The 13584-nt window shown below is 34.7% G+C and overlaps 2 protein-coding genes across 5 annotated transcripts in view; one reads left to right on the plus strand and one right to left on the minus strand.

Annotated features, from left to right (window-relative positions):
• The window catches only part of LOC134852955 (voltage-gated hydrogen channel 1-like), a 376534-nt gene that overhangs the window by 334082 nt on the left and 28868 nt on the right, over window positions 1–13584 (minus strand). The window lies entirely within an intron of this gene.
• Window positions 1–13584, plus strand: part of LOC134852494 (uncharacterized) — a 32101-nt gene that overhangs the window by 12348 nt on the left and 6169 nt on the right. The window contains exons 9-17 of one of the 4 annotated variants that reach the window (XM_063868556.1): window positions 2862–3087; window positions 7552–7569; window positions 7659–7724; window positions 10473–10537; window positions 10612–10885; window positions 12402–12429; window positions 12498–12562; window positions 12630–12707; window positions 13115–13383. In XM_063868556.1, the coding sequence (XP_063724626.1) occupies window positions 2862–3087; window positions 7552–7569; window positions 7659–7724; window positions 10473–10537; window positions 10612–10885; window positions 12402–12429; window positions 12498–12562; window positions 12630–12707; window positions 13115–13383 (1089 nt within the window). Of the gene's footprint in view, window positions 1–2861; window positions 3088–3868; window positions 4406–4800; window positions 5081–5556; window positions 5706–5872; window positions 6447–7551; window positions 7570–7658; window positions 7725–10472; window positions 10538–10611; window positions 10886–12401; window positions 12430–12497; window positions 12563–12629; window positions 12708–13114; window positions 13384–13584 lie in introns of those variants that run through there. The other 3 variants (XM_063868563.1, XM_063868573.1, XM_063868637.1) reach the window with 3 other exon arrangements.

Consider the following 13584-nt stretch of genomic DNA (forward strand, 5'->3'; position numbering starts at 1 on the left):
TTGGAAAATTCATAGCATCTGCTCTTTGCTTTATTTGTGGCTTGTGTTTGAGGTTTATTCCGCATCAGTGGCTGTGTGGTTAGTGTGTGAGTCTTATAATCTCTAGTTCTCAGATCGAACCCGAGAACCAGCCGATTTCATTTTACTAATTCGAAGCTTTTTTGTACTTTTCCTTATTGCACTTTGTAGAGCTGCTTTTTGTCGTGTTTGCAAAGCGCAGCTTCGCCTGTGTCAATGTTTTTTAATTTAAAAAAGTTTAATTGAATGTCTCTAGTCACCCTTGCAATAAGCAAGGTTGTTGCAACAGGGTACTCGATTTTTTTCCCGAAAAGAACCTGTTCACAGAATAGACGAAAGAAATGGTAATCAGTATATTTCATAACTGCTGAATTAAACGCATGGTTAGTTTATTTGCTGCATATGTGCATTGGGTGCACGTTAAGATTTGCAATTAAGTTTTATCTGTGCTAAAAATTTATCGGTACATTTTCGGCTCTTGGATCTGTCGGATTCAATTATGTCGGCTTGTTTTCCTAATGTTTTGATTTCAATAATTATTCATGGTATTATATGAGTACAGTTGAACTCTAATGAGAAATTATTTTAAAAAGTCAAATCACCCTCGTAATAAAATTGAAAAATTTAAACATACAATTTGCATTTAATTGTTTCTCGAACTATTTTCGGCTATTTGGTTTGTTAAACAACATTTGTCGGAACCTTTGTTATTTTGATTGCGCAACCTGCTGTATAGATTTTTTGTGGGTTAACTGGTTCCACAAAATCACTGAACCAGTTGCTCATTTTACTTAAATAGTATATCAAGTTTGAGGTTTCGATTTTGCCTGTTTAATTTTGAGGTAACATTCATGCTTGAATGACAAAGAGCATGGGTTCAATACTGGCCACTAGCTGTTTTTTTTTAAATTGTTTTTGTTTCTGGGAGAAGTCCAATTATTGGAATTTTGTTTGCCAGCTCGTTTTGTAATGATTGAATGACTTTTTGATATGTTGTTACAATTCGTGAATTTGCGACCCCTGATTTTGTTTTCTTTATAACTTTCTTTTTTTTTTTGCTCAAGGCTTATTCGGCTTAAACAGTTTTGCAGATGTGGTATTTATATATATACAGATATATAAGATGATTGAAAGTTTCTAATTCTTATCTTGGTACCCTTGCGAAAAGGAAGGGTATTGCAATCGGGTACATGACAGAATGGTCAGTTTTGTAGGAACGGAATTTCGTTGGCTCATTTTCCGTTGCTTTTAAACAACATTTACTTTATCTGGTGACATTTTTCAAGCGGTAATTTGTCATTTTACCAAGTCTCATTTTGAAATTTTTTTAAAGTTTTTTTTCGACTAAATGGTTTTGGTTGATGTTGTATCGGTATAGATAACTTATTTTGTGTAGTTTCGACGGTCAAAAAACTCCTGCCTGTTTCTTCTAATTTTTTGAAACGCTTTCGAAATGTTTTTTTTTTCTTTTCTCAAAATCTACTTGCTTAAATCTGAGACTTTGGGTTCAATCCAATGAAAGGTTTATAGGAAACTCTTCTGCATGTGCAGCTACGACCAATTTCTTCTAAAAAAAATTTTGGCCCTCGAAAAAGTCATTTTTGATTTTTTGATCGTTTTTTGAAATTTTTGAAGAACCGCTTGCGAAAATTTTTCCTATAGTGGCGACTCCGTTTTTTTGTAACAAACATAACATAAATCGTGAAGATTACAATTTCTCTAAAGTTTTCACTTTTCTCCCTTATTTTAGTTGGGAAACAACTAAGGTTTGGGCATAGTCCAATTTTTGAAGGTACTGATTTCATCCCGCATCACTATAACAATTCCAAAAATATTAAAAAACCAGCTGCTTCCGGTTTTAGCTGGCCCCTAGTTATATTTCATCGAGACATAAGAAAAATTTGATTCACTTATTTCTTCTCAATGTTTTTATTTTCGATTTCTGATGTTTTTTGTGTTTGTGTTGTATCGCAAGTGATGCGAAGCTCCGCTTCGCCTCTGTGTATATTTTCCGTATTTTTGTATTATTGTTTTTGTTTATTCGGCTGTAAAGGTTTTATCTAGCGTTGTTTGATGAAGCTCAAAAAAAAAGAAAATTGTAACTTTTTCGCGTGTGTGCATCAGAGGAACTTGTTTGCAGGTGTTTTTGATAAGTTGTTCCGTCGTAAATTTTGTTCAATGGTAATTAAGTGTCAATGAACGAAGAAGTGAAGACACTTGTTTAGGTCGTGTTGATTTTTTTCCGTAAAAAGTCCTGTGGTGTGCGCGCAAATTTATTTATTGCGACTTTTTGTTCCATTCAAATGTTAAAAAGAGACCACATTGCGCTCTCTTATTGCGAAAGTACGAATGAGCGAAAAAAATGTGTTGACTTTTAGTTTCGAAAGGGTTTTAATTTTTAAATGGGGTTTTAAGTTCCGAGTGGGATAAACAAAATTGCATAAAAATCCAGTTTTCTTAAATCGGGCTAGTATTTATCCAAAAACTGTCAATCGTGATAGTCTCTGGAAATTCAAGCGGTTAAAGATGATATTGTTTGCTTTAAAACTCGATCGAAAGTTGAATTAACAAATTCTTTTTCGGTCTTGCTCCTGGACGCTTTTTTATTTTCTGTTGGCTATGTTTTAACGCTGCAAATCGTCTTTCTTTACATGTTTGCATCAACTAGAATTTCATTCGAGACAGCGTATTTTTTTAAGACTTTTTTCGGAATTTTTTTTTCCAAATTTCTGGCTTTCGTAATTTTTTGTCGAATAGCTTGCCATGCTATGTTATTATTGCTATTGGCGAGAAGCTCCGCGAAGTCTCTTGGATGTGCGTGTAATTAGAATATCGTGTATTAGGTTGAACTGTCGATGCCGGGTAATATGCCAATCAATGTCCCTGTGCAGTCAAAAGAAACTGAGGAGCTCTCTGAATCTGGAGAACAAGTAAACAATGTCAAATTCATTGCCCTCGTAGACCCGAATGTCGTGGGTGCTGGCATCTACAACCTGAAGGTCTACCACAAGTTAGATTTGATCCAAGCTTGTCCAGATGTCATCAACGTGTATCCGAAATACGACTCAGGTTCGAATTCGCTTCCTGATCTAATTACACTGAAGCGCACTGAACTTAGTTTTTTTCAGCTTCTTTGTTAAACTACTTGTCATCGTTGATATTCTAACTATCAGACCTGCCATATTGAATGGTGCCATTATAAATTCCTTTATAGATTTATTATTTTTGGTTTTGAATGGATTCGACTGGGAGAAAGGAAAACAAAGATGGTGCTATGAAATTGATCATGTGAGTATCTTTAGTTTTCCAAGGTTCGGCCCTGAGGTTGAGTGATTGTAATACCTATGTTAGGATTCAGTTATAACTATTAATTATATGCAGCTAAAGGTTAATCTTGGAAAACTAAGGGTCAGAGCTGGGAAAATATTTTTAGTTACTTTTTCAGCAATTTCAAATATAATCAATTTTTTAGTGTCGTAATAACAGTGTGCATGCGTTTACACTTTGAGGTCAAAACTTGGCAGAATGATTTAAATTATGCCCAAAGCAGCTAGTTAACCTGTGCAAAAAGTATAAATTTTCAGAAATTGAAACGATTTGTAAACAATTTTCATTCAAGACAGTAACAAATTTTTTAGTAATTTTTCTACAATTTTGGAGCAACTTCAGTGGTGATTTTTCAACATTTTTAAAATTTACTTTGCTGAGCATTTGTTAGTAACTATATTCCCAGCCCTGAAAATGAAAGCTTTTGATCCTAATTTTGAAAAGGCCGAACCTTGGTTTCTTTTTCTTTAAGCAGAAAGACCTTAAATTGATGTTAGAAAATGATGTCAGAATGTACGTTTAGATAGCATATCATGCAGTTTGGCAGAGAGAATTGAGTTTGCTTCATTTGACAAAGCTGTACAGAAAAAACTAGCTCTCCCTGAGGTTGAAATCCTTGACGAGCTTGAACTGTTGGGCTCCGAAGTCAGTCAAGATTTGGCCGAATTAGCTTTTAGAAGCCAACCAATGCCAAATGTTGATTTGGACGATATAGAGTCTTCGGTATCGACAAGAGAAGCCCCTCCTAGTCACCTGATCTTCGAAGATTGTCGAGCTGGCGACGATGTGTCCACAGTTGCTCTTTCTATGATTGCCAGGAACCAACTGAACCAACGAAGTGCTTCTGGTCCGAGCGTGAATCAGATAAGACCCATAGCTCCAGTCATTGCCGATAGGCCGCTGCTCGTTGCTAAACGAATAAATCCGAACGTAAATAGCGGTAGTATTGCTAGCGGAGGCACCAACGGGTTACCGTTGAATTCACAACAGACCATCGAGTTATTTCCGAAGCCTAGGGTACCTAGTGACGCGCATAGGTTGACGACCCTAGTGAATGACGGTAGTTCCTCGATAGTGAGAGTACTTAATGCTGGGCTACTCATTTCAATTCGTAAAAATAATTTTTGAATACACTGAAACTGATTATTGTTATCAAGTTAGCATATAGATGTACAGTACATAAAGGGAAAAGGATTAGCTTTTTGTTTTTAACTTTTTAATATTTAGCCTTATAAACGGTTTTAGCAATTTTTTGGTATCAGTGAGGTTTTTGTAAGCTTCGTTTCATTTTTTAATATAATAACGGACGGTTATTAGCACATTAGTCAGGAATCACTTCAAATGAAAAACTACGAGGTGCCGCATAGCCTCATTGCATTAAATGGCCTTGCCTCTGTGAAAATTACTCCTAAATATGGCTGAGTAACCATTAAATCCTGGAACTACCCGTGCAAGATGCAAGTTCAATTGTAAGCAGTCAACTGCAACAACAAAGATTGCAAGCTGGTCCATCTAATAATCAGCAGAACAGTTCCGGCTATCAGCAAAGACCCTTTAGGGGAAACCGAAATCGTCCAAGACCAGTTAGTGGAAATCGCGGTGGCAGTGGAAGTGGTTTCTCAGCTCGAAATAGGTTTCAGGACTCTAGTTTTCCAGAACCAACGGAGAAAAGAGGGGGTCAGCAGCTGAGTGGGGGAAGTGTAGCATCTATTCAGACGCAATTCTGTTATGCTGCGTTAGTTCATATTTGTTGGGCTAATTTTGAAGGATTAAAATTATGCATTCATTTTTTCTTCAAAGCAGTTTTCAAACTACTTTTTCATTTTAAAAAGTCAATCTCTGTCATAGATAAAGATTTCTGTGAGGCCAGTGAAGACATTTGAAATTATCTTAAAAGCATTTGAATTAAAGAAAGCACTTTTTACAATGAATACGTCAATTTTCTTTCAATATTTCTTCCAAACTAGGCGTTCACCCGTTGTAATCGAGTTTTGATGCGTAGTTGGGTTTTTATTTCCATAACGACGTTTCTTTTTCTCAAAAACTCATATTTTCAAAATTGTTAATTCGGATCCTGGATTCGAAAATTTTGAGGCACTCGAGTTTTTTTCATGAATCAGCGATTCTTCGATTTTTAAAGGAAAAGTATCTTGTAAAGATTTTTTGTAATAGTCATCACTGAGATAGGTGAAGACTGTTTCTGCGTTTCAGGGAGAATCCGAAGTCGAAACGATATTTCGGATCTGTGTCGAAGTATAGTCCAGTGAAAGACCCAGGGTTCATAATGTACTCGAATCAGTACAAAGAAGCCATTTTCAAGACCAAAGATGTGTTATATGGACCTGTCAGAAATTCACAAGGTAATTTTTCAAACCAGATCAAGGCGTACTTTTGAATTGCAATACAATAAAAAAAAACACTGTGCATTGTGATTTAGTTTTAGACTTAAGGTCAGATTTATTTTGAAATTGTGAGACGCTATCCGGTAAAGCTGTCATGAATTATCTTGACTTGGTTATTTTTTTAGGCAATGTCAAAATAAGAAGTGCAGATAACGTGTTGTGTAAAATAGTGTTCGAAGACGACGTCGGTTATGCAAGGGAAATCTACGTGTTGCCATTTACAGTTGACACGTCATTGATTGCCAAATGTATTCCTTGCTTCATAGGAACTGTAATTCAGTTCGACTTGACAAAATTGACTGGTGTAATTGAAAATGCAGACGGAGCAACTGCTGATTTTAGCCTGAATGATGTTTCATTCGACGGAGATTCGGCGGAGAAAATAGCGAACGGTTATAGTGGCGAAGTTGTGTTCTCGGTGTGGTTCGCGAGGGGTGTGTATACTGCGAAAGAAGTGAGATGTTTGCGAGGAGAAGAGGAGTAAAATAGTGGAGATATCCCCCTAAAAACGTTCTTAGTTGAAGATACGAGCGCTACATTCTAGATTACATTCAGAGAGTCCATATGAAAAAAATGATTGACTATTTGTTAAATTGTTAAAATTATCTCAACTGGAGTCTGATTATGAAGTTGAATTTTTTTGTTTTGTTTCCTATTTTTATAAGTCGCTGACTTAGAGAAACAATTTTCTTTAATTCATTTCTACGTTTATTTGAGTTATAACTATTTATCATATTTAGACCAATCAAACAAGAATAGACGGTTGGCATGAAAAATACACCGAAAGCTCTGGCCGTATATGTGGCTGTATAAGCAGCGTATTTGTAGCCTCGCCTTTATATAACAATGGTCTTAATTAGGCTCTTGTTTTTATTTTTGTTTTTAGCTATTTGACTTATAATTTCTTTAAGTTCACTTCTTTTATTGTTAAAAGGAAGACAAACTCCACTATCGAACAGCAAAAGTGTAAAGGTCACGAAAAACGTGATCAAGTTCTAGTTTCGAAAATGGATTTGAAGTTTGAGATTTCCCAGCGGAATAAAGAAATTACCAATTGATCCATTTTTCTCAAATTGGGTTATTTTTATCAAAAAAGGCAAAATTTTTATTATTTCCATGCGTTAATTTCCAGCTTGAACATTTTTTTTGCTGGTGTGTGTTTATTCGCTGTGAAATCGCTGGTGTGTGTTTATTGGAGAAAAAATTCAAAAGTAGGATTTAGAAAATATATATTCCACTAGCTTTAATAACTAAAACAATTGTCGATGAGTCTCTTAAGCTATTTAAATTGACGTTAAACATTTGAATTTTGGCCTTAATGAAGGAGAAAATACGATTTCAGACCAAATAAAGGCTAGCTTCTTTTGTTCGAGGTGATAACAGTAGTTGTTTGCTGATCACAGAACATTCTGACCGCAAATAAAATGCAAAAAAAAAATCAAGTTCATCAATAAATTGTTTCACTCTTCTCTAAACGTTCAATTTCGTAGCTTTGAAAAGCAATTAATTTGGACAATAGCTTTTAGGCTATACTAAATATCGAAAGTTTGCTCAACTTCGAACTATTGTTTCGGGGCATGGCAGTTTCAGATATGTTAAATAATTCCCTCTGTTGTTGCAAAACGAGGTAAGTTCGTTAATAAGAACTATCATCAAAAATGATTTATCATTGAATTAGTGGTGAATTTCTGTCATAGGTAGCATAGGGAGGATAATTAAAGAGAGCCCAGTGTCCTAAAGTAGATTCAAAGTGAAAAGGAGATTTTTCAATAAAGTAAAGTTATTTTTGGATGCATCATTTCAGATCTCTCAGTTAGAAAAGGTAAATGAAAATTAGTTATTTTTTTTTGTTATTTCAAATGGTTCAAAAGTATGTTTGATCACGGATGAAGATCTGTCTATGCTTGATAGGTGTGCTTGATGCCTTCGGTAGGCCTCAGCGATATTGGTGGAGTGCCAATGTCTTTACCATGATAAGTAAGTCTAAAAGAAAAAAATCGAGAAAGATGATTTCTGTTTTGTTTGTCTGTTATCGATCTATACTCTGTTGACTGTATGGTGGTACAGGTTTTATTGCGATCATTTACCGAACAGCCTTTTTATCGTTCTTGATATAGTTACGCTTGAAATAGTTTAATTGGTGGATTTTTTGCCGCATAGCATTGACAATTTAATTACAAGTGTAGCTGCTTTGCTGGACAAGTATTTGATATTCGATCATTTTTTGATTTTTCGAAAAGAAACTCGACTGTGTTAAATTGAACGTCTTTAGTCACCCTTGGAATAAGCAAGTGTGTTGCAACCGGGAGCTAGACTTTTTCCCGCAAAGAACTTGTTCACAGAATGGACAAAAGAAATGGTACTCAGTATGTTTTATAACTGCTGATTCAATAGCATGGTAAGTTTATTCGCTGTATTTGTGCATTGGTGTACGTTAAGATTTGCAAATACTTTTTATCGGTGCTAAAATGCATCGGTAGATTTTCGGCTCTTAGGTCTGTCGGGTTTAATTGTCGGCTTGTTTTCCTCATGTTTTGATTTTATAGTTTTACATGGTGTTATATGAGAGCAGTTGAACTCTAAGAGAAATTTTTTGAGAAATTCTTTCTCTAATGAGAAATTTTTTCGTAATACAATTGAAACATGAATATTTTGTTTTGTTGATTTTTGATAGTATATCAAGTTAGAGATTTCAATTTTGCCTGTTTTTTTCCTCCTATACTCGAATGAAAAAGTGTATGCGTTCAATTATGGCCCCGAGTTTATTTTTTTTGAATTTCATTTATCAGCTTACTTTCCAAATGATGCATTTTTTTGGTTGAAGCAAGTTTTGCTAGGATTGCACGACTTTTTGATTGTTGCGACCGCTGATTTTGTACAATTTCCGTTTTCTTTCGTTTTTTCCTCAAAACATTTTTCGGACTTTGGTTTTTGCAGATGTAGTATCGTTAAGTTGAATTAAATTGCGTCGTTTCAAGGGCAAAATTAGATTTTTAGGTGTTTGTGTTTCAGGAGGAAGCAAATTTTCGTTTTGTAAAATTTAATACCCGAGATATTATATGTTAGGTTCAACGATCGCTTACCCAAGTTTTTTCGGCTTAGGTGGAGCTCAATAAATTTTTGTGAAAGGTAATTTAACGTTGTCGATTGTACTTCTTGAAATGTGTTCCTGAAATTGATCATTATCTGAGACAAAAGCATCGTTTTTTGGGATATACATTTTAATGTAGACTTTTTCCAACATACTGGCCTGCTACTCATTCTCTACTCTTAAGTTACAAGTGGTGCGAAGCAAAAGTGTAAAGGTCACGAAAAACGTGATTGAATTCCAGTAATCGATTTCAATTCTTAGATTCACAGCGGAATAAAAGTATTATCTTTTGATCCAGTTTTTTAAATTGGGGTATTTTTATCATCAAGTTGTTATTTATAAATGCTCTTGAAATTCAAAGAACTTGAAGGCCATATATTTGTTTCCTCGAAAGTTACTTGCGTTCATTGACTCTTTTCCAACTTTTTGTTCGCTGTTTTAAATCATTTGTCGCGAACTTTTTACGCAGTTTGCTTTTTTATTAACTGTTTTTGAAATTCAAAGCTTTAAGGTCATTCTTTACTTTGAAATTCAAAAGTTGAAGTTTTGTTTAAAAATTATAAGCTGTTTTTGAAATTCAAAGCTTTAAGGTCATATTTTTTTACTTTGAAATTCGAAAGTTGAAGTTTTGTTTAAAAAACAAGTCAGATTTGTTATGTTTCCTTGCGTTCATTGACTCTTTTCCAACTGAACAAATCTTTTCACCAGGTTAGTTTGTTTACTATGCCAAATGTCGTTGTATAACGACAACGTTAAATAGTTATTCTAAACTAATTCGAGTATGAGAGGCGGGTGGTTAGAAGATCCTAAATAATAAATTGTCACGTCTGTTTTTTTCCTGAGTGTTATAATACACTTGCAAGTGCATGTGTCTTGTAATCGGTTACTACGCTTTTTTTCTATGCTGTTTAAAATGTTTTTGATAATCGTATATTGACTTAGAAGCCTCGTATTGCTTCGTTTGAAGGATCATAATAATTTTAATTTTTGTATGTGTGCTGGGGGTACGTGGAACTTGAAAACTTCGAGTGTTGAAACGTTTTGTGGCTCTTAGATGTTTGTCTCAACGGGCGTACACCCAAGCTTTGTTACCGATTCATAAAGTTTGTATAAATTTTCTTAGTTTTTTGTCGCTGTGCTATGTCTGTGATGTAACGCAAGTGGTGCAAAGCTCAGCTTGGCCTTTGTCAAAACCTAAGACTGAAAAATTGATAAATGACTGAGAATTTTGATGATTTGAAAAAATGTAAGTCGTTCAATTGATGGCTCAGCACTATGAGCTGAACATGTTCGCTACCTCTTTTGAAATGACGCCAAAAAACGTGATTGATTTCTAGTTTTGAAAGGAATTTTATTTTTTGATTTCTCAGCGGAATAAAAACTTTTCTAATAATCCAGCTTTCTCAAATTGGGTTAGTTTTATCAAAAAAAGTGTCAATTAATAATTGCTCTTGAAATTCAAAGAATTTTAAGGCCATATATTTATTTGTTTGAAATTCGAAAGTTTTTTTTCAAAAAAGTGACTTTTTTCTTTGCATTCTATGGCTCTTTTCCAACTATCTGTTGGCTTTGTCTTTGAAAACTTAATATATCTATTTATTTTCTTTGAATAGAATGTTTTAAAATATGTTTAGAGGATATCAGCAGCTACAAGCACTTCAGAATATGCAAGACACTCAAAGAGAAGTGCGACGTAAACGTTAGTATCGAGTTTTCATCAAGTTATGGACCTTTGCTTTTAAGGCATACTTTGTAAATATTACATATATTTAGGGATCTTGGACAAGTTCGACGCCCGAAGAACCTGTGAGTTACCGTCCATTTGCAACCAGCAGTCCTTCTCCCGACGATGACATTGAACTTCTACCAGACGAAGATTTATCGCCGGTCAGCGAACAGGCCAATGGGAGAGGTTTGCATGCTATGGCATTCGACGAGGACGAATCTGTGATTGGATTGACGAACGAATACGATGACATGGTCGAACAAATTCATGCTCTGGATCTAGACACAGAAGCGCACATGGTCACTATAAATAATATTAAAGGTATGTTGTTAGGTACTGATTTATTTGAGAAGCCGATTCGATCTGTGCATCCCTTTATGGGAAAGTTGTTGTCTCTCTGACTAATCGCGGATTTATTTAGCCAAAAATTTCTGCGCAGTTATTAAGCACTTTTTGGGAGCTTCGAATTTTGGAGAAATCAGCTGTAAAGCCCCTGTAAATGATTCAATGGGTCGATTGATATACCAAATTGAAGCCCTTTCAGTCGTGATTCGAACAACAAAATCAAAAAAAAACGTTTAAAAGTTTGATTTTTTTTAAATTTCGATCGAATAAGCGAGCGAGCAGGCTTCTAACAGCTTATTTTTGCTTAATTTAAGCCCTGAAAACTTAAATGTAAGCAAATAAAAAAGTTTTGGAGTTTTTGTACGCAATTTTACGAACCAAAAATTTCAAAAAATTTCTGCAAACAAATTTGAAAAAACAGTTTTTTTGAAGTTTTTCTAGATTTTTTTCTGCAAACATTTTTGTTCATTTTGCCCACGACTGTCGATTATGCCTAAATTTAAGTTTTACGTCAGGTCCTTTTATCACACTACGCAGAAATAAGAAATAATCACACTACTTACTTGAAAAAAACTTGATATACCAAATTGAAGCCCTTTTTTTTTTAGTTTTTCATAGACTATGGTCGGAACAGTCTGTGCTACTTGCACAGTAACCGGCTATCCTTGTTTATATTTCACCTCAGTTGGGGAAACTTGAAGATAAGCCTTTTTTACCAAAACAGCTTTTTGCTTTAGATCGAGGCCTTTTCTTTATTTCAAAATAATACACCCACATGAAGTTTCGAATGTCAGAACGGTAAAGCACCTTGTAAATATAATTTTTGCAATGAAATTCTGAAGTTTTTATCTACAAGTAAAATAAGTTTTTGTTAAAATGTTTATGAAAAAATGTGCTATCGGCAATTAATGATTTTTTTAGGCTTTATTTTTTTAAAATTTCAATTCGGGTTCTGCTGACTCGGTTTCTGAACTAACTGAACTGGTAAGGGACCAAACAACCATGCCTGCCTTCGTTTTGTTCGATAAAAGACGTTAAAAAGTTGACCATTTTTTTTATCTAAAATTGAATTGCCACAAGCAAAAGAATGCAATATTTGGTTTTTGAGATCGTTAATCAGCAACGCTTGATGTGCCTCTTGGTGTACCACAGGGGTCCATGTTCGGCAAAATCGGAGGGCTTGACCTTTCGATCATGTATTTTTTTGACGAATGAACGCTTTTGCAATTAATAATATATACATTAAAAATATGCATTAACCGAGAATATTATACTGCATCTTAGTTTTCGGATGTGCCAATAAGTCTTCCTTAGTTAAATTTAAGAAGTTGTACTGTATGTTCTTAAGACCTATTAATTAAAAACAGAATTTGTTTCGACGGATGTTTATGAAGACAATGTGCTGGATGTTTTCAATTTATGTTTAAGATTTAGTTAAATTTGTTCTCCGTCTAAATCTTTATTCACCGTTGAATTGACATTTCTTTTATAGGATTCGAATCGTCAAATGGCTATGAAAGGTACGAAAAGTTTCAGCTGAATCATATAATGACCATTTAATTGACTGTTTTCAAATTATTTGTTTCAGTAATGCTGTTCCCAAAGCAAGAAGAATCAAGAACAGGCCAAAAGAATCTTCGGGCTTAGAAAACAGTACGCGTATATGAAAATATTGAAATTTTCTTCAAAACATTTAATTGATTGAGGTGGAACATTTTAGACTCGTTTGCCGAAAATTTAGTCAATGACAGCTATTACAATCATTTCTGCGAGCGGTTCAAGTTTCCGCTTGTCCCAGGTAATTCAAATATTGTTTTATCATTTATAACTTGCATGATTTTTGACCGCTTTGTAGCCAATTTCTTGACTGACCTACATTTTGTTGACTTGCTGATGCGTATGTGTTGTTTTTCGATTATTATAAGAAATTTTGTTGTACAAGTTTTTTATGCGTACTTTTATCAGGTAGCTGCCGAAACCTTCATGAGTATAAAAACTGTTTTTTCAATAGTTTTAAAGTTAATCTTTGCCAGCAGATATTGCTTTTCGAGCTGAAAAAGTTATAAATGAATTATCATCTTCGTGGTCATAGTTTTTGAAGTCTAATGGATTATTGCAGATAAGCTTCTGTTTTAAAAATCAGCGACAAATATATTTTTTCTATTGGTTTTGAATATACTGTCAAGGGCTCAAGTAAACTTATAGGTGCAACTGTGCGGGTCGAGAAACTTTTCACGCTTGGTGTCAGAGGCAAAAATAATTCAAAAGAGGGACACTTTCAGTATCCTATTGGAAGTGCAGTTTCGGGGAAAGGGGAAATACTGGTGTGCGATCATGGCAATAACAGGGTGCAGATATTTGAAGCCACTGGGAGGCTCAAGTGTGTTGCGGGAAAGGGCATTCTGGATAGACCTAGTGCAGTAGTTTGTGCGGAGAATGGCGGGTTTGCGGTACGCGCAGATAATGGTGTCTATGTAAGTACCATTTTGTGTATTGGATGAAATTTCACTCTATTTTTATCGTAGAGAAGCTGATATGGACATCGCACAAAATCCATTTTTTTTCACGAACACTGCTAGCTTAATCTGATATTGAGAGTTCAATCTAAAACTTAAGGTGTGGAAGTTCGTGATTTTTTTTATCAGGAAAAAGTCTTAAAATGCTCTAATAACTAC

Source organism: Symsagittifera roscoffensis, chromosome 1, assembly GCF_963678635.1.
Source record: "Symsagittifera roscoffensis chromosome 1, txSymRosc1.1, whole genome shotgun sequence".
In the NCBI taxonomy this organism is placed as follows: Eukaryota; Metazoa; Xenacoelomorpha; order Acoela; family Convolutidae; genus Symsagittifera; species Symsagittifera roscoffensis.